This window comes from Eupeodes corollae, chromosome 3, assembly GCF_945859685.1.
Source record: "Eupeodes corollae chromosome 3, idEupCoro1.1, whole genome shotgun sequence".
Lineage (NCBI taxonomy): Eukaryota > Metazoa > Arthropoda > Insecta > Diptera > Syrphidae > Eupeodes > Eupeodes corollae.
Window position 1 is genome coordinate 85,499,854 of NC_079149.1, and position 20,000 is coordinate 85,519,853.

The window sequence follows — 20,000 nt, forward strand, 5'->3', positions numbered from 1 at the left end:
AAATACCGGTTTGAAATCGGAACTATTGCTTTTCAACAATTAATATATAAAGTTATGGCTCTCAACAAACTACTTCAAAATTTCAATAATTGTTTCCAATAAATAAAATTAATAATACTTATAACTGGCCCTAAAGTCAACCGAACCACGTTTCAACTCATATTATTCAAATCTGCGTTTCAAAGAAGTCAGATAAAAGAACGCACCCAACACCTCATTCCTAACAACCATCCCTGGTAAAATGAATAATCATACATTCCTTTTTACTCACACGCACTTTCGACAGCCATAATCTAGCTATCCTTGTCCCCGAATTCATCGTGCTGGACCAAAATTTGGCATTTCGGATTTCAGCTGGACTTTGTTTTGTAATCCAGTATTGTGTGTGACGTGTTAAAAATAGAATAAAAGCCTGGATATTTGAATAAAATTGAATTAGAGCCACTCTCTAGCATCATCATCACAGAAATTTTCCTGTTGCCATCATGGAAAGTTCCATGCAGAAATTGAAAGCGCGAGCCATCGAAGTGGAGAACAACAAATGGAAGAGAAATCTGGCCATAGCCGCTATGCTTCTTGTTGTTTTCCTCTCGTTGCCGGCTGTCTGCAAGTCACACGGCGCTCAACAACCTGCTAGTTTTAAGTACTCGAAGGAGGCCAATGAGAACTTCGATAAGAATGCAGCCAAGCCACATATTCATGACCATGGACACCATCATCATCACGACCATGATCATGATCATGAACACCATCATCATCATGACCACGACCATGATCATGGACACCACCACGATCATGACCATGGACATCATGCTCATCTACATGAAGAATCAACCAAAACAACACGGGAACCAATGGGTGAGTAAGATACTATGAGGAAAAGAACAACAATTTTTATTTCTATTTCTTGACTCTAGACATGTCCACAATTTGGTTGCATTCAATCGGATCCACTCTTCTCATCAGTGCTGCACCCTTTGTCTTGCTTTACATCATCCCTCTGGATAACAGTGAGGCAATGCGGCCGAGACTTAAGATACTTCTGGCTTTCGCTTCCGGTGGTCTTTTAGGAGACGCATTCCTCCACCTAATTCCTCATGCGGCACATCCACACACTCATGGTGACCATGATCACCATTCTCATAGCCACGATCACAGCCACTCTCATGAAGGTGAAGACGCCCACGGTCACGGCCACTCGCACGACATGACCATTGGCCTTTGGGTTCTTGGCGGAATCATTGCTTTCCTCGCAGTTGAGAAACTTGTCAGATTGATTAAAGGAGGACATGGTCACAGTCATGGTCCAGCAAAGGTCGCCCAAGACAAGCCAAAAACCGATGACAAATCGAAGAAAGCTAAAGATGGCACGCAGAAGAAGTCTGTGAAGAAAGTCGAAGAGAAACACGACGAAGTCGAAATCGCCGGCTATCTTAACTTGGCTGCCGATTTTGCCCACAACTTCACAGATGGCCTTGCCATAGGCGCTTCCTACTTGGCTGGAAACAGCATTGGCATCATCACTACAATCACAATCCTTCTCCACGAAGTGCCCCACGAGATTGGCGACTTCGCGATTCTCATCAAATCCGGCTGTTCGAAGCGGAAGGCTATGATGTTACAACTTGTTACAGCACTTGGTGCTCTTGCTGGAACCGCATTGGCTCTAATGGGAGCCGGAGGTGATGCTGCAGCAACTTGGGTTCTTCCCTTCACAGCTGGAGGTTTCATTTACATCGCAACTGTGAGTGTATTGCCAGAGCTCCTAGAAGAATCCACTAAGCTTGGTCAGTCAATCAAAGAAATCTCTGCGCTACTCGCTGGGGTCGGTCTCATGGTGTTCATAGCTAACTTTGAATAAGTTTCCTTTCCTTTATTTTCTCCTTAATGGATATGTAAGTTAAGTTATAAATAGCGAAGGAGTGAACTTATTGAGACCGTGAAAGTTTTAAGTATAAACAAAAAAAAGAAGCAAAGTGGCTGATTACAAGGAAGTTAACTGACGACGACACAAGTGCAACCACAGTGGGGATTGTCATTGTAGATAAGACTTAAGTGTTTGATAGGTATGAAATTGTTGTATAGAATGGTTAAAAGTTAAAATTTAATTGTAATTATTTTTGTATACAAATAAAAGTTTACTCCTAGCATTTTAAGGAACAAAAACAAACCTCGCAATGTTTCATCGTTTTTTTTTTTAATAATTTTTATAAAAGCTTATGTCTTTTTTTCATCATTTATTCATTTAGCTCTTAAGAGAAAGCTAATCTTTTTGCTAGGCAGTTCGACGCCAATTCAACGCTGCCAGTGCGTGTTATGACTCCGCCTGTACTTAAGGGAGTTAGTGATCCTATGGGACCAATCACGAATTCTTAAAGATCTCAACATTCATAAATCCACTGGCCCAGACGGTATCTCGGCTATTATTTTGAAGAGGTGTTCTTTAAAGCTGGCAAAACCACTACGTAAGCTTTTCCATCTATCTTATTCTTCTGGGCTCGTTTCTGGTAGTTGGAAAACTGCATTTGTTCAGCCAATCCCAAAAAAAGGCGAATCTTCTCCTCCCACAAATTATCGACCAATAGCACTAACGTCCCTTCTTTCCAAGGTCATGGAAACGCTAATTAATTATCAGCTCAAGAAATATCTTGAAAAACGGAAACTTAATGCCCGACAATACGTCTTTCGTGGCAATAAGTCCACTGGTGATCTCATGGTTCATCTCACCGAACAGTGGATCAAATCTTTACATCGTTTTGGAGAAAGTATGATTATTGCACTTGATATTTCAAAAACATTTGATAGGGTTTGGCATCAGGCGCTCTTATCGAAAATGCGTGCTTTCGGTGTTCATGAATCCTTCCGTCATTGGATTAGCCAGGCCAATTCTAAATACCCCTGGGGAAAAGAACTCCTCGGGGAACTAGTTCTCCCGAGGGTAAAACTCTCCTATTTCTTATTCCCGGGAAGACTATCCTTTGAAATCGGGAATGGAGAATTTTGATTTTCGAATCAGCTGTTCGTATTGTTTGACAGGAAAAATAACTCGAGAAAAAAATGTTCATCATTCAAATTATAAAAGATTTAAAATGTTCTCAATGGCTGCAAGGATCTTACGTGAAGACTACGAAGAAAGTGAACATGTAAGACCAACGACTATTACAAGATCTTTAAGAAGTAGTGCGAATCCCTTGAAGTTGCCTCAGTGGCTATAACCATTCATTAGTTTATTCAAATGTTGTCTATAATATTTAAAAAAAAATCATTTTTTTCATGGGTTTTGTTGTGGCTGCCACTGAAAGAAAAAAATGTGGTTAGAAAAACTATTTATAAAGCAGATATTCCATTCCTCGTCCTTCATTTGATACATTGTTTTGTGTGGGGTTATGCCGTCGTTTCGTTCATCGTTAGCTCGTCCCAGTGTTCATAGATCCATACCTGTGGAAAAAAAAAACTTAAGACTATAGAAGATAAAGAAGAAGAAAAAAAAGCTACTTAGTTTTGGCCTCGGGGATTCCTACCACTCCCCGGGTTAGAGTTATGAGTATTAGATTTCCTTCCTTCCTTCTGTAGATTCCTTGTATTTGTTTGATGTTTTGGTCCGCACTCGTGCTTGTTTTTATACTTCTTTTTTTTAAAGTAAATTAAAATAATTACCCAGAGGCACTTGCGCACAGAACAAAAATCGAAATAAAACAAACAAAGACCATCTGACGTCTGGCATAGCCAGTTGACAAGTTAAGTTAGCAAGGGTCCAAACCCAACTGGCTCTATCGCAATACACAACCGACGTCGGTAAGAGGAATCTTATGTATATATGTATGTACACTCGGTCCGTACAGTAGTGCCTCAGGTGACTGCAACCAACTGAAATAGAAATAGTAGGTGGCAATCAGTTCGGAGGCATCGCAGAGAAAAGACGACCGAGCAAAAATAAAAAAAAGGAAAAGTGAAGTCGGTTTATTAACCTAAATTAGTTAAGAAATAAAAAAAGGGTAAGTTTAATTCGAATTTATTAGTTGTTGATTGTGAAGTGTAAGCTGCGCGGGTGAGTTTGCTTGCTATTAAAAGCAGTTAAGTGTTAAGTGTTTGTTTTTATACAAAAAAAGGTGGAAAAGCGAATTCAGCGATTGCGACCGCGGGAATACCCGGCAAGAAGATTGGAGGAGTTCCTTATCCGGTAAAAAAGGCCTGTGAAGTACCTGGGGGACGCTCAATTACTTGAGCTTTTTACTTTATTACTTTTTCCGTGGAACGTCCACCCGTGCAGTCAGAAAAAAATAAAATAAACGAACAACCAAAAAAAAAGAGTTCTCAAGAGCCAGAGGATCCTGTCTGGACCCTGAGGTTGACAGCGCGCAGGACTTCACTGATTGGCCTATGTATACATATATACAAACTTACACGTTTCCAGGATTAACCACTTTAAACCTTTTTTTTGGCCTTTTTTGTAAAAAAATTAATATTTCTATTTTTTTGTTCTTATATTATTTATTTATTATATTCCTACATATTTATTTCAGTTTTTTTTTTCTTTTTCTTTATTTATTCATTTATATATTTGTTTATTAATTTTTTTCTTACCTTTTTGTTTTTTTCTTGTTACATTCATTTATTTAAATATTTTTTTCTCGTTATTTTTTTTTTTTTCAAATTTATGGAAATTTGCGTTAGTTTTTTTTTTGTAATTTCTAAGTTTCATTGTGAAATTTCAGCGAATTTGGTTTTGTTTATTTCGATTAGGGAAGAAGTCGCCGACGTCGCCAGTGCGAAGAGGGGTTCCTCTTACGTCCCTCGCGACGCAATATTTTGCATCCCCCTTTTTTTGTCCACCCGCAACGAGCTCTTTGTATGTAGGGAATAAGGGTCCCATTAGGAATAACAATAAAAAAAACTAATAGGAAACGCTTCATATACGGGACGCTGGAGAAGCAAAGATTCGCCGCGTGGCTCCGGCGGTCAAAGCTCCCGTTGTTGTTGTTTTGTTTTGTTCCTAAGTGTTTTGTTCTTTACCTCTTTTGTCTGTGTTTTACATATTATTGCTGTAATAAGGAATTGCAGTTAATAAAATAGTTAAGATTTTTTGTATTAACGATGCCATGAATCAAGTGTGTTTTTTTTTGGTAGTGATTCCAATTTAAAAATGGAATAGGAAGTTATTTCCAGGGGGTGCGGTAAGGGTGACTTAATTTTAGGTATGGCGGGAATGTATTTCCACGGCTGTGAACTTTCCTGATTCCGCTTTTGGGGAATCAGAAAACCAGGCCGAGTGGATTCCAGGAAGGGTGGGTAAAGGCCAGGCCGTGACGTTATCAGCGGCCGCCGAGAAAAGTGAACGAAGTGGTGGTAGTGCACAAGTAATTCTAAAATATCCGGCATGATGTATGTTTTTGTAAAGAGGTGAGTTCCGGTTACGGTAGCAAGACCCCCCAACATCCGATGAGCTCAACTGTGCACCGCAAGCATGCCGCAGCTAACGTAACGGACATTCCTTCCTCCACCCAATCCCCATCCTTGTCCCCATTCCAGAGTTACCTTCTTCGACCGAACCTATCCTACCCATACCTCCCCTATTTGCCTAGGGACAACTGGCACCCAACCTCGTTATGAGATAACTCCCATTCATTAGAGGGTGTCTTACTTCCATGCAAATGGTTCACTACTCCTATACCAATGGCTCCCGATACCTATTCTTTTTTCCTTTTCCTCTTTCTTCCTACCCACCTCATTATAGTTTCAAAAGTATTATAGAGTAAACAAAGTTTCCATTAAATACTTTTTGGATGTCCTCATCATGTCCAGTGAACCACAAGAAAGCGTTTTGGAATCTCACCAATCATTAAATTGGGCGCATGTTTACGTTTTTTTGCTAAGAGAGGGTATCAAACTGGGGTCGGAAATGAAGAAAGTGTTGGTATGGCTCAACCTAGTTTCAGCAAGGTGCTAGCTGAATTACTTGAAATTTAAGAAGAACAATTATGTCAGTGGATAAAACTACCTAAAACCGTTGCGGAAAAAGAAATATAGTGTTGGCGTTCTATACGAAACATGAAAACTTGAGCTTTTAGTTCTTTTATTTCAAGAAGCCGACGGTTACTTTCAATTTTATCTTCGATTTCTTGAACTCTTAATTGCTCCATACGTTGGTTGTGTCGTTTAACTACCTTAAGTTTTTTTTTTTTATGGCAAAAAATCTTCATATATTTTTTTTTAAATTCATAAATTTTGTAAAGAGCTCGGTAAACTTTTGTGGTGTTTCTTCTAATTTCTTTAGTTTCTTCAACTATACCCTTGACAGCCTCACATAACTCCCTTTGAGTCTTTAGTTCCTCATCAAAAGCTTTTGAGGCAGTCTTTTTCTTTGTACTACTTGTACTCGGGCGAGAGTAACCCCTTTGCATTGTATTATTTACTGGTGTTGATTCTGATTCGTCTTACAGGCCTTCAATTACTAATTCCTGGAGGTATCCTTCAACATTTGAACATTTTCTTTGTTTACCTTTTCTACTGTTTCCAAGCCAAAAGTTTATGCTTTTAAACCTTATACGAAACATGAGATTCTGATTATACCGATATGATTTAGATCGTTTAGATCGTTAAAGAAGAATTCTCCTAGGTAATTCTTGCGTTTTCGAGCCAGAGCAGGGCATGTGCAGAGAAGATGAAGAACCGTTTCTTCCTCTTCCCCGTCCATACAGCTTCTGCAAAAGTCATTTGAGAATACGCCTAGTCTCGTGGCGTGCTTTCCTATTAGACCGTGTCCGGTTATGACACCTATTATCGAGCTTATATGCGATCTGCTTAGAGACAGCAAGCACCTTGAACGTTTTAAATCCAGTGTTGGCCAGATGTTTTTTGTGACTTGACGCGTGGTGATGTTGTTCCACCTGGTGCCTGCCCTCCTCACAGCGTCTTGCATTAGCAGCAGTTTACAAGTAGCGATTGGTATGCTAGTACTTGCCAAACGTGGTAGGATGGACTGTACTGTACCGTTCCTGGCGAGTTCATCTGCCTCACAGTTACCTGGAATGTCTCTATGGCCCGGCACCCAACAAAGGTGAATATTAAACTGTTGCGCCATCTCCATTAGAGATGATCGACAGTTATGGACTGTTATAGAGTTTGTAGAGACAGAGTCCAGAGATTTGATAGCGGCCTGGCTGTCAGAGAAAATACGGATATCAGATGTTGATATCAGGTTTTCTTTGAGCCAAGACAATGATTATGAAGGCGGAATGAGAGACTTAATTTCAGTCGTCATCTGTGTAAAAATGGATTGACTCATCCTCCAAGAATGTCCTATCCTCCCAAAAAGATCTGGTAGGTATATAAATCTGGAAGTTTCTGTCGAATTGTAGTTGGGGGATGGTGTAGTCTGTGTGCTTTGGAATTGATTCTAAGTACCTTAGAATTACGGAGTGGCCAAGGTTGTTGTTAGTCCACTGCGACGAAGCTTTGAGGCGAATAGCAGAGCTCAGCTATTTGTTTGCAAAATATGTCAAGAGGTGTAAGGTAGAGCAAGGTGTCCAGTGCCGCAGACGGGGTCGTGCGAAGCGATCCGCTTATAAATAGGCAGGCTGAACGTTGGAACGGTAGAACTGCAACGACAAAATACGATAAGCTCATTAAATTCTGATCTCATCTCGACAGCATTGTACAATGGGGAATTAAAGACTGTAGAATTTAATGCTTCGAAAACTCAATGCTGTCTCCTGTCGTTAAAGCGCAACCCACCCCCGATGCCGCTATCCATGAGCTGCACTTGCATCCAGGAAACTAATCAACTTTCAGTACTCGGTATGTATATCACAGATCACATATTCGATATTGCCAAAAATATTACTAGGTGCTTAGGAAAGAAATTTTCCACCCCTTCTGATCTGGCTGTAATTTACAAATCCCTTATTCGTCCATAACTTGAATATAACTCTCATATTTGGGCAATTGCCCCTAAAACAAGTTTAATTATTTAGAACAGGATCCAAAAAAGAGCTTTGAAAATGATAGGCGATAGAACTATAACCGAAACAATTACGTCACTTGAACACCGCCGCAATGTTTCATGCCTTTCGTTGTTCTACCGATATTTTTATAAACAGTGTTCTGTCGAATTAGCCAGTTGCATTCAACCCCCCCACTCAAACTATTCAGCCGTAAAACTCATACTTCTAGGAATGTACATCAGTTTAACCTTGAGTTCAATTTCGGACGTACTGTCAAGTATAGAGATTATTTTTTTAACCGCACATTGACAATGTGGAATGCTTTACCCAGCTCTGTTTTTCCCTATCATTTTAATATTCAAAACAGACCAATGTGCATCGGTATCTCCTCTTTAATCCTTCCCTATTTTCCTAAAGCTCACACTGTGTTTAAACTTTAAACATGTTAAGGGTATGAATTACCCCTTTTGGTTGGTCCCGTTTATTATAAAAAAAATACTGGCGGTTTCTGAAACCGCTAAAGATCTTTATTACCACAATTTACCGACAGTCAAGCAGCAATCTGCCACTGTCTACTGTCACCAAGTCCAGACTAGTACAACAAAGTCGTAGCTTCGTTAACACAGCGAAACCAACACAGCTACCCTCTGTTGGTTCTAAGGACACTGTGACATTGACGGTAATGAAAAGGCAGACAAATTGGCCAAAAGCGGATCAATGCTCAGTCTAAGCCTGTGGTAACAATGATATACCGCCCAAGAAAGCAGGTAAATTAACAAATCCACCAAAGTTTCATTGAAATCGTTAACATCTGTGGGTAGCTCTTGAAACTTGCAAAGTTTTTAGGAATATTTGGCCAAAATTTACAAAGTTAAAAAAATTCCTTTTGCAACCAGGTAGCCCTCAGCTTTCCTTACTAAAAGGTATCCTAATCGATCACAACTCCCACATGAACAGAATATCGGCATTGGCTCATCCGATGTTATGAAGACGAGACGGAGCAAAATACCTTCCACTTTCTATTCGAATGCCCAAGCCTAGCCAAAAGACGAATGACAATATTAGAAAAATACTTAGAGACATTCATAAGTTTTCTCAGAAATCAGGTTAGTTCTTGTGAAACTTCAAACATTATCAAATGCAGCTCTCTAATCAGTCTAATTCCTCAAATGTAATAACATTCAAAATTCTTTTGTCTGTAAGAGGGTCATGCTAGCAACATTTGCATCCACAACATAACCTTTAAATGTAATAAGATAACCATCACTTCTCAAAACTCTGTTAAAGCTGCAGTTGTTCTCGAATTTGTATGATTTTATCGTTGACCCTGAAAACGAATCTTCATCGGACCAACTATTAAAGGGAAGTTTGACTATACATGTTTTTTTATTTATACGGGGGTGATTTCATATAATTTATTTAGTGCCCTTTTAAACGAAGAATCAAGGGAAATTATTATTTTGTTGCCTTTGAAAACTGTTGGACCAGTTTCCTAGGAAAAATATATTAGAACTTGTTTGTAAAATACGAATTACAAACCCCTTAAAAAACTGAAAATAATTAAAATTTATTTCATTGGCAAAAAATGCTGGTGTGCCCCAAGGCTCAGTTCTATCTCCAACACTCTTTCTCATTTCTATCAATGATCTGTCTGCAACTTCTAATCCAATACATTGTTTCGCTGGCCATAGTACTCTTCGCTTTTCGCATTCGGTTTCAGATTCACATCCCTCTTTTTCGGATGTGGAACTGGAACGATATATTAAGCTCATTAAATTCCGACCTAAACAGGATTGTACAATGGGGAATAAAAAATCGAGTATAATTTAATGCTTCGAAAACCCAATGCTGTTTTGTATCGTTAAAGCGTGATATACCCCCCTTGCTATTGCTATAGATGGCTTATGCTTTAGACATAAAGTCAGTTGCATTCCTCACCTTAAACAGTTTAACCGTAATTCCCGCGCTTCTAGGAATGCTCATCAATATACCCTTCGGTCGTACTGTCAAGTACAGAGATGCGTTCTTTAGCCGTACTACGCGAATGTGGAATGCCTTGCCACACTCTGTCTTTCCCAGCCATTTCAAGGGACTATTTTTAGTAAGGTATCAATGTGAAAGAATTAGAGGATCAACCATTGGTCAGTTAACCAAGTTTAATTTTAACTAAATTGATCTAGCTTCAAATCACAACATTTAATCTTTAACTAATTAATAAATTTAACTTCACTTCAGCATTAACAAAAATTGAGACTTATTCTTTCATAACTTTTTTGATTTCATCTAAACAATAGTTTGCTTGTTCTACAGATTCATCATCCTTCATTTGCTTTCCCAACCTATAGGCATAAACACATGTGGTTTTAGCTTGTTCGACAAGTCCATCGTGAAGGTAAACTAAGCCCAAGTTTGCTTGCAAAACACCTTCGTTTGTAGCTTCGGGGATTTTCTTGATAAGCTCCAATGCTTGTTTCAAATATTCTTTCGCTGATTTTGTGTCTGCTAGCTAGAAATTAAGATCTAGATAGAAGATTATTTATGAATAAAATAAGTATTTATTACTCCTAAAGCTGCAACACTTAAATTGTTGAGTATCGGAACAAGCTCAGAGTATGCTTCACCATAGCGCTCGATAAATATATCATAAGCTTCGTGAAAACACTTCATTGCTTCTTTGTAATTCTGTTGTTCGACAAGCATTTGTCCATACCTAGAAGTTTGCATGTTTTGCAGTTAGAAATTAAAGGTGTTTACTAGAACTAGAAGAATAATTTACCAGTCAGAGGTTATAGCTTTTATTTCTTTCACATCTTCAGAATCAGGAAGTTTTTTCAGTTTATCCAAAGCCCATTTGAAACCTTGAGCGGCTTTTTCAAAGTTCTCCTGCAAATGTGCCATATGAGCAATTTTAGAACTCATGTGAATGATCTACAAGAAAGAGCTCAATAATAGACGGGTGGGTCTGTGTACGAATGCCATGCTCACTTTCAAACTGTCTTCTGTTTCTCCATTGGCGAAAAGCCTCTTCATGACATCGGAAAATAGCTTTTCGGCGTTTTTAAAGTGTCCTCGTTCCATTGCCAAATTGGCTAGAATATCATAAACATAAGTGACTCCATCCTTATGCTGAAGATCTTGGGCCATTCGAAGAGCTAAATGAAGCATTTGTTCGGCTTTATCATATTCTTTACGTTGTATTGCAAGTATTGAACGTTTGATAGTCATGATGAGTTTTTCCTCAGGAGTTTCTTCATCTTTTTTCTCAAAGAAACTAAATCCAATGAGGAAACCAATCGGAGGGATGTAATTTGTTGCAGATTGCGAATGTTGTTTGTGGTTGATGACAACTTTTTGAAGACATCTTGTTGATGTATTTCTTATATTTTGATTTTGTTTAGCTGCTGAATTCTTTAAAGAATTAGTGAAAAATCGAGGAATTCGTGAAAGAATTGTGAAATTCATTATTTTATTATGCAAATTATTATTTATACACAAGAGGGAATGAAAGTCAATGACAGGTAATTTGAAACGTCGATACTTTGACAGAAAACAACCTGCTGAATTGGTCAGTTTATATTTCATATATTTGAAAGACCTCAGACATTTCTGTATTATAATTGTTTTTGGTGTCAAAACTCTGAGAACAGATTTTACATGATTTTGATTTGTCAGGTATTTCACTGTCGCACAATTAAAAGATGAAGCAATAATGTTTAACTAATTTGATTACTATGCAGGAATTAATAGTGAATCAAACACATTCCAAATATAATAACCAAAGCCAGTCAATTACCCCTAATCAAAACAGAGTAATTGAGTTGAAGTGCCTTATAACATTTACATTGTATAGGGTCCTACAATAAGAGGTGTTATTTAGAATGTGATTTATTTTATTTTTGACATTTGACAAGTAAACTAAAAAATAGAACAGTACGCTTTCGCGAACACATTATAATTCACTCCCAAAACGATTAGAAATTTCCAGTCAAAGTTCACAGTTCTGCACGAAAAGCTTCCTGATCTCAATTGGATACAAGATGTTCTGATTTAATACTTCTAGGAGCCAGTTACAGATATCATTGGTTTCCATCATTGAAAAATGACTTGTTTGAAATAAACTGGGCATTTTTTGTGACAGGAATCTGCCATTTGAGTTGCATAAAAGAGTAAAACAAAAGTCAATTATTCGTTAAAATTTATTGACAACAAATCAGCTGTTCTAGAAAATTAAATACGATCAGGAAAAAAAAGAAATCTATTTTTAGAAACATTAGCTATTGCAGATTTGTATTACTTAATAAAGCTTCCAGTGACACCTTGAGGCAATGGCGAACATAACAAAACACAGCTCCATGAGAATACTATAGATTTTATGTATAAAACTGTCGTGGGTTATAACATTAGGCGTTTTTTATTGGTAAATTTATACGCAGCGCAGCAAAATCAACAAATAGAGAGTGCGGATAAATAAGGCAGTAAAAATAGTGCATATAAATAGTTTAGATAAAGTTTTGGAATTCTTGGAATAGAATGACACTTCATCCAGTTCCAGAAATATTTTGTACTTAAAGGTAAAGGTAGTAGATTAAAGGGTGTGCTCGTTTCTGTTGTGATGTTTTCCCCATTATCAGTTCTACCAGAATAAGGAGATAAAATGATTATGATGGAAACCAATTGCTAATTATAGTCATAAATAAAGTTTCTCTCTCGGTGGAGCCATTTGGATTTCTAGATATCCAAAAATCCAGTGATTATACTGATTCAAATTAGGGGAAAATCTTTAGAGGATTTGAAAAAAAGTTGATGATTGTTAATTTGTATACTCGTAGGTATCTGTGATAAAAAATTAGTTTTAAATAACAGGCACATAAGGGTTATTAAATTTTATTTTGTTATACTTCTTTGTCAAGTTTTCAATTTGTTATACAGCAAAAACATTGGGCACTTTCAGACGACTGCCAAAACACTGCCGTCCAATTATGCAACTTTATTGGAAAGTTTAATTGAGAGGTAGTCAAGAAAAATCTCCCTAACTATTAAGTTAATACCACAAAAGACATCTGATCATATTTTATATTCAACTGAAAGCTGAACTTTATAACTGTGTCATTTATTTATTTTCTGCATAATTGTCAATTTGAAAAAGGAATAAATAATATTTACTTTACAATACAAAATACAAGTCTTGATGAACTTGTTGTTTGCCTATGGATTGTTTAGTAGATAATAATGTTTTTTGGGTAGATTTTGCACAATGAACTGAAGGATGTTCAAATGGTAGACATGTGCATTCAAGAGGACACAAGCGTCCACAGGTTTTCTCAAAACCCACGTCTGTCAATGAACTCTTACTCTCACCTCCCCATGATGCCTAGTACCTCAACTGGAGATTGGGTTCCAACCCCAATAAAAAGTTTTTGGGGGCAGCAAACGAGAGAGGGGGGAGAGGTGTTTCCACTAAGGCACCTCCCTTATCCAGACGGAAGTGGAGGAATCAGCGGTGGCGTCTACAGTTCCAGTAAGGTTGAACTACTTAGTGAACACCTTATAGGGCTTCTTGGACTTATTCGATTCCAGGCCTATAAGGAGCGGTCTTATCCAGCTCCCCATCCTTGGAGTTATACTAAGGATCTGGCCCTCCTGGTTTAGGGTTGTGCCTGGCCACGTAAAAGCCTCATAGTTGCGAAGCACCAACAAGCCTCGGATACGGACGGCTTTACTGTTGACAACCTACTCAAATGAATTAAGGACAACAAACTTCGGATATGCACGTGGAATGTTAGGTCCCTTAACAGACCACGTGCGGCCGAAGAATTGGCGGAGGCCTTAGACTGCTACAAAGCAGACATCACTGCCATCCAGGAAATACGATGGGATGGGCCGGGCAAAAAGAGGATGAAAAACTGCTATATTTACCATCGTGACTGCTTCCACGAAAACCAACAGCGCTTATTTGGATGCGTCATTGGATCCAGACTAAGGCAAGAAGTCTTGAGCTATAGGTGCATCAATGAGCGTCTCATGGCCATTTGCACCAAGGCTAAACTCGGCAACATTAGCCTGATAAGTGCGCACCCCTCCACAGAAGAGAAAGACAACAACCCCAAAGATATGCTCTTCGAGTTCTTATACAAAACATATGAGCAGTGTCCTAGCTACATCATTAAAATAGTCCTGGGCGGTTTTAATGCCAAGCTAGGAAGGGAAGACATATTTGGTGGAATAATCGGGAAGAACAGCCTGCATGACAACACTTCCGACAGCAGATTCAGGCTCATCGATTTTGCTACGGGGTGAAACGTCATGGTAGCCAGAACGCGTTTTCCACACCTCAACATCCACAAAGGAACTTGGAGTTCTCCAGATCAATCTACCGCCAACCAGATTGATCATATTGCGATCGATGCCAGACACGCTTCCAACATCATGTAAGTCCGAACTTTCCGAGGAGCTAACATCGACTCGGACCACTACCTCGATGAAGCCAAGGTAGCACTTCGGATTTCCAGACCCAAGGCAAAATAGGGAGTTGCTGGGAGAAGGTACAACGTCGCACGACTACAATCGCCAGAGATCGCCAAATCCTTTTCCGACCGAGTTACAAGTAACCTATCTCGAAGTTCTCTGCCGCCAACACAATGTATCGAAAAATAGTGGCAAAATTGCTAAGATGCAATCAGAGAAGCTGCATCTGATGTGCTGGGTTTCAAACCAACACGGAACCCCTGGTTTGATGAGGAAAGTCGGCAGGCAAATGCACCCAAAAACAGGCACGCAAAGCGGCGCTGCATAAGAGAACGAGAGCTACCCATGAGCTCTCTGAGCAGAAGAGGTGAGAGGAACGCCGACTTCTCAGAAGGAAAAAGAGAGGGCATGAGAAGCGTGCGGTCAAAGATGTTGAGAGGTTTAAAAGCAGGAATGAAGTTCGAAAGTTTTACGAACAGGTGAAACGAAATTCACAGGTACATAAACCTAGAACCGAAGGCTGCAAAGACGAAAGTGCAAATATCGTAATGGAACAGCAGTCAATGCTGAGAATATAGAATTACCTGCAGACTGTATAACGGCGACGACGAACTGAGTTCCGCTGTCAGGCAGGATGATCCATTCAACATAGAATACGAAAGCCAACAATCCCGTCCTCCCGACTTAGACGAAGTAAAGATTGCCATATCTAAGTTGATGTCTAATAAAGCCGCTGGAGCGGATGGCTTGAATGCCGAGCTCTTTAAAGCAGCTGGAGATAAGTTGGTTAGGAGCATGCACCAACTTATCTGTAAGAAAGGAACCTCAATATTGTTTGCTCCGCTGTAAATGCAGAAAACAACACCAGCGCCGAGATCAAACGCAGAATAACTGTTGCAAACTGCTGTTTCTTTGGACTAAGAAAGCAATTGAGTGGTAAAGTCGTCTTTTTTGAGGCCCTAGTTCACACAGGATTGTAGCGCCACCTTAAGTAAGTAACTGAAGGCACAGGGTAGTGAAGTAACGTTTCATATTTGAAGTTTATGACACTTGAAAACTGTGCGTTCAAAGAATGCAGTTAACAGCAAACGAAGTCCCTTATCTTGTCTGAACCTGCAAATTTCATTCCAATTCACTTTTGGTTATGATGAAAACATTTTCGAGGAACATCTGCTTTTTATTTAAAAATTTGGAACAAATCTGTTATTCTATTGTGCTTCCATCTCTGAGTATTGTTTTCAATGAATTACTCTAACCTCCAATATGCTTGAGTTCAATGATAGAAAATGACAATTATGGCTAAAATTTAAATCATAGCATTCGATGATGAAAACCAATGATAGTTATAACTTGTAATTAATATATTTAACCAATTCGGAGAATAAATATTGACGTATAGCAAGCTTCATTTACAATTACATATCAAAAACAAAACTGACTATGAATTAAGTGACAACAGCTGTCAAAAAGATCAACTCCAAAAAAGGTATTGTCGTTTTGAAAAACAACATATTATTATGTCAATAATAAAACTCCAGTTTATTAAGACGCTTGACCAATCTATTGAAATATACTCGTAATTTAGAATCCATAAATTTAAACAAGCTTTTTGCAATGATTTTTTATTTTTATTTTGTAAAAGCGCTACATAAATGTCTACATACAATAACTATAATTTAAAATTTTGTCTATTCCTTTTTTTTTTTAATTCTTATTTTTATTTAAATTTATCTTTAACACCGATTTTAAATTTTTATTTAAAACTATTTCCAACCATCATCGTTTATTTTTATTTTTAGTATGTAGATTATTTCTTAAAAATAATATTGCGTTGCAAGTGTTTATTTACTACACATTTAATTTTTCAATCACTTTGCATTTATCTAGTCAAATTTTTAACTATAATAATTTTTCCAACATAATTAATTTATTTCTATTTTTCTTGATTAAAAACTAATAAATTGCTTATGATAAAACCCAAAGAAAATTCATACTGTTTCTAAGGTTTTACAAAGTATTATGATTGAATCTAAATATTATAATATTCATAAACTGATTAAAATAAAAGGCACAAAATTTAGCTTATTTAGTTTGTCGTATAACGTTTGTTTGTATTTCAAAATATTGCAATTATTTTCAAATAAATATTGTTTTTCTTATTTAAAAAAAAAATAAATATTTAAGTCCTTTTTTTTGTTTTTAATACATAGACGTTCATTAGAATTTCTGTGGACAGTTATCTTATTTTCAGATAAAAAATGTCAATAATTTGTTTAGTTAAAAATATGTACAGGTAGGAAATATTATTTTATTGTAAGTACAACGTATGTATGATAAAACATCGAATTTTCATGAGTCATAATTTCAAGGTTGATTGGTTTGTACTTTAACGGTGAGTTGAATTTGTTTCCTTGAGGTCAAAGAGATATATCAGTAGCATTACGACTGCAATAACATAAACAACCCGTTAGGCTTGATTATAAATTGGGTGCTATTTACAAATTCAAAAATATGATTCTTCTTTGCACTGAATTTCCTTATAATTTTGTTGAAAATTAAATTGAAAATTGGGCGCCATTTACAAATTCAAAATATTATGCTGTTTGTTTCCACTGAAATTTCTTATATTTTTTTTTAAATTAAATTAAAAATTGGGCGCCATTTACAAATTCAAAATATGCTTTTTGTTTCCACTGAAATTTCTTATATTTTTTTTTAAATTAAATTAAAAATTGGGCGCCATTTACAAATTCAAAATATGTTTTTTATTTTCACTGAAATTTCTTATAATTTTGTAAAAATTAAATTAAAGATTGAAATTTAGAATTGGGCGCCATTTACAAATCCAAAATACGTTTTTATTTGCACTGAAATTTTTTATAATTTTGTTGAATTTGTTGTTTTAAATTCGTTTTATTAATGACAAGAAAGAAAATGGAGCAATTTATTATCATTTCGATTCCAAATTAAAATAATAAAAATTATAAAAGCAAATTAAAAAAATCCACTGGATGTCAAAGCAGGCGTTCGAAATAAAATATCCTTAAAAACGATAAGGTAACAATGAACAAGTTTTATCTATTTGATTATTTACATGAATCAAGTCATAATTTATATCATATTTCAAAAAAATATAAAGATACTAACAAATTTAATACAAACTCATTCATTAAACATCGGAATTGATCCATCAAGTGATATTTTAAGTTTGAAATACTATTTACGGTTTCTAAATATATATTTTTTTTAAATAAATTTGCACATGCAACATTAGATGGTAATATTTAATCTTTTGAAGACAAAATTTGTACTTTTCTGAATGTTTTACGAGTTTTGGAATTGCTAAATTAAATGTTAAAGTGCGTTCAATTTTCAAGGTACCGTTAAAACTTATTTGTGTAGTTTTCTGAACCGATGAATGCGGAACTATGGTAAATTTGTATTAAAATTCAATCGTGTTTAACGTTATCAGCTAGCTTCCCAAAATCGAGTGAAATGAAATCAAAATCTAAATTAAAAATCGAGTGAAATCGTTCTCATGGTTCTAGGATTTTTTTTTTTTTAATTTCAGAATTTTAAAAAGTAGTTAACTTATAGCAATCTTCAAACAACGATCAGAGGCCCATAATAAGTGCGTGTGTTAGTTGTTAGTAAGATAATAATACAATTAAAGCCTAACACACGCACAACATACAAAACATAATTAACATTTAACATGAATTAATACAGACCAACAAAAGATAAAATAAAGACGTTCACTATAGTGGAGCACTTAAACAACGAATTTAATCCCACCCTATTTAAATTTAAATCTATCGATGAACAGTTTAAATTATAAAAAATGATCATTCGACTTAAAGCTTCATTTTTCCCAAAGTTAGTTCTATGCAAGTCAATATGTATAAAATCAAAAGAACGTAGGTGATGAGTTCCGCCTAGGTTATTCAAATGTACAGAAGATAGCAAATAAGGTGCATCAATTTGTTAATAATGAGTTGATGAAGAAATATTAAATCATTATTAACACGCCTTTGATGGAGAGATTGCAATTGAAGAAGCTGAATACAATTTTCATAGGGAGGCAGATCATAAGGATCTTCCCAAGGAATACCCTTTAGGGCAAAGCGAATGAAATTATGTTGAATTGATTCAATACGTTTTCTATAAATTTCGTAATAAGGAGTTCATACTAGCGTTGCATATTCAAGATGAGGACGAACATGGCAATTGTACAAAGAAAGAGTAACATAGGGATCAAGCATAGAACTTGCCTTATTGATAATAAAATTAATGTGATGTGTAAAGTCTAAGTTGGAACAGAAATGAACACCTAAATCTTTAAATGTGGAGACGCGAAAGAGTTTTTGCTGTGATATACAATAATCAAATGCATTAACGATTCGTTTTTTAGTAAAAGTTATCGTCTGGCTTTTTAAAGGGTTGAGGGCAAGACTACTTTTCCCACACCAAAATGTGAAACTACCAATGTCGGCTTGTAAAAGAATACGATCATGGGTGGACTTTATTATTTTGAAAATCTTCATATAGCCCTCAAAAATGAGAAGTTCACTTGAACGTAGACATGATGTTACATCGTTAATAGACAGGATGAACAGAAATGGGCCAAGATGGCTGCCCTGGGGAACACCAGATTTAGCAACAAAAGGTTCAGAATGACAATTTATAAATTTTACCTTATGGGATCTGTTTTCAAGGTATGACTTTATCCAAGATAAGAAAAATGGTGGAAAACCAAGAGTCTTAAATAAAATAATTCCGTGGCTAAGATGGTCAAAAGCTTTAGAAAAGTCACTCAACTTCATAACCTTGTTCTAAAGCGTTTGAACATATGTTTGAGAATATGAGGAGATTAGAAACGGTTGATCTTTTTTCACAAAACCATGTTGCTGTTCGCAAATGAGAATTTTACAAACAAAAGCTATACTTTCACAAACAACTTGTTCAAACAATTTAGGAATGCAAGAAAGCTTTGAAATGGACCTGTATAGTTTGTTATATCCGCCTTGTTACCTTTCTTGAAAATTGGTGTTAGAAATGACTTCTTCCCTATACTGAAAAAGTTAAAATAAGAACGTAAGGGGTTCAACTAAAGCATTACTACACTTTTTTAGTACTATCGGGGGAATACCATCGGGACCGGCTGAGCAGTCATCATTCAACGCAGATAAAAGATCAAGTACCGTACTCTGTAGCACAGTGATGAGACAGCAATTATGCGAAAAGGAGTGAAGATTATGAAAATATACTTCATCAACTTCTTGAGGGCTATTAACATAATATGACTCACGGAAATTTGTTGCGAAAACGTTACAGATATCAACAGTTCTATCTAAAGAAAGGTTCTTGTAAGTGAAGTTAACTGGAAACCCATCTGATTTTTTCTTTAAATTTACAAGTTTCCAAAATTTTTTAGGATTCTCTTTCAAAGAGGTGCCCATATCAGTAACATAACAATCGTATACAAAATTAGAAAGAGACTTAAATTCATTAAAGAATTCAACATAAACAGAGAAGTTGATTGGAGACAGAGTTTTGAGATAAGTTTTCCATGCCTTATTTCTTTTGTTTCGA

General features: G+C 36.5%; 2 protein-coding genes across 3 annotated transcripts; one reads left to right on the forward strand and one right to left on the reverse strand.

Annotated features, from left to right (window-relative positions):
* The first annotated feature begins 328 nt into the window (after positions 1-328).
* On the forward strand, positions 329-2,170 carry LOC129951273 (protein catecholamines up). Its single transcript, XM_056063355.1, has 2 exons — positions 329-858; positions 918-2,170. Exons 1-2 carry the CDS (start codon positions 486-488, stop codon positions 1,859-1,861), a joined length of 1,317 nt encoding a protein of 438 aa, XP_055919330.1. The 5' UTR covers positions 329-485; the 3' UTR covers positions 1,862-2,170.
* A 7,896-nt stretch (positions 2,171-10,066) lies between these two features.
* LOC129949951 (tetratricopeptide repeat protein 19 homolog, mitochondrial) lies at positions 10,067-11,462 on the reverse strand. 2 transcript variants are annotated; one of them, XM_056061700.1, is made up of 4 exons: positions 10,929-11,462; positions 10,720-10,826; positions 10,506-10,653; positions 10,067-10,449 (listed from the first exon to the last, which is right to left on the reverse strand). In XM_056061700.1, exons 1-4 carry the CDS (start codon positions 11,403-11,405, stop codon positions 10,198-10,200), a joined length of 984 nt encoding a protein of 327 aa, XP_055917675.1. In that variant the 5' UTR covers positions 11,406-11,462; the 3' UTR covers positions 10,067-10,197. The 2 variants fall into 2 exon arrangements, with proteins under 2 accessions (XP_055917675.1, XP_055917674.1); XM_056061699.1 differs by having other exon boundaries at positions 10,720-10,871; positions 10,929-11,460.
* Positions 11,463-20,000: the final 8,538 nt, after the last annotated feature.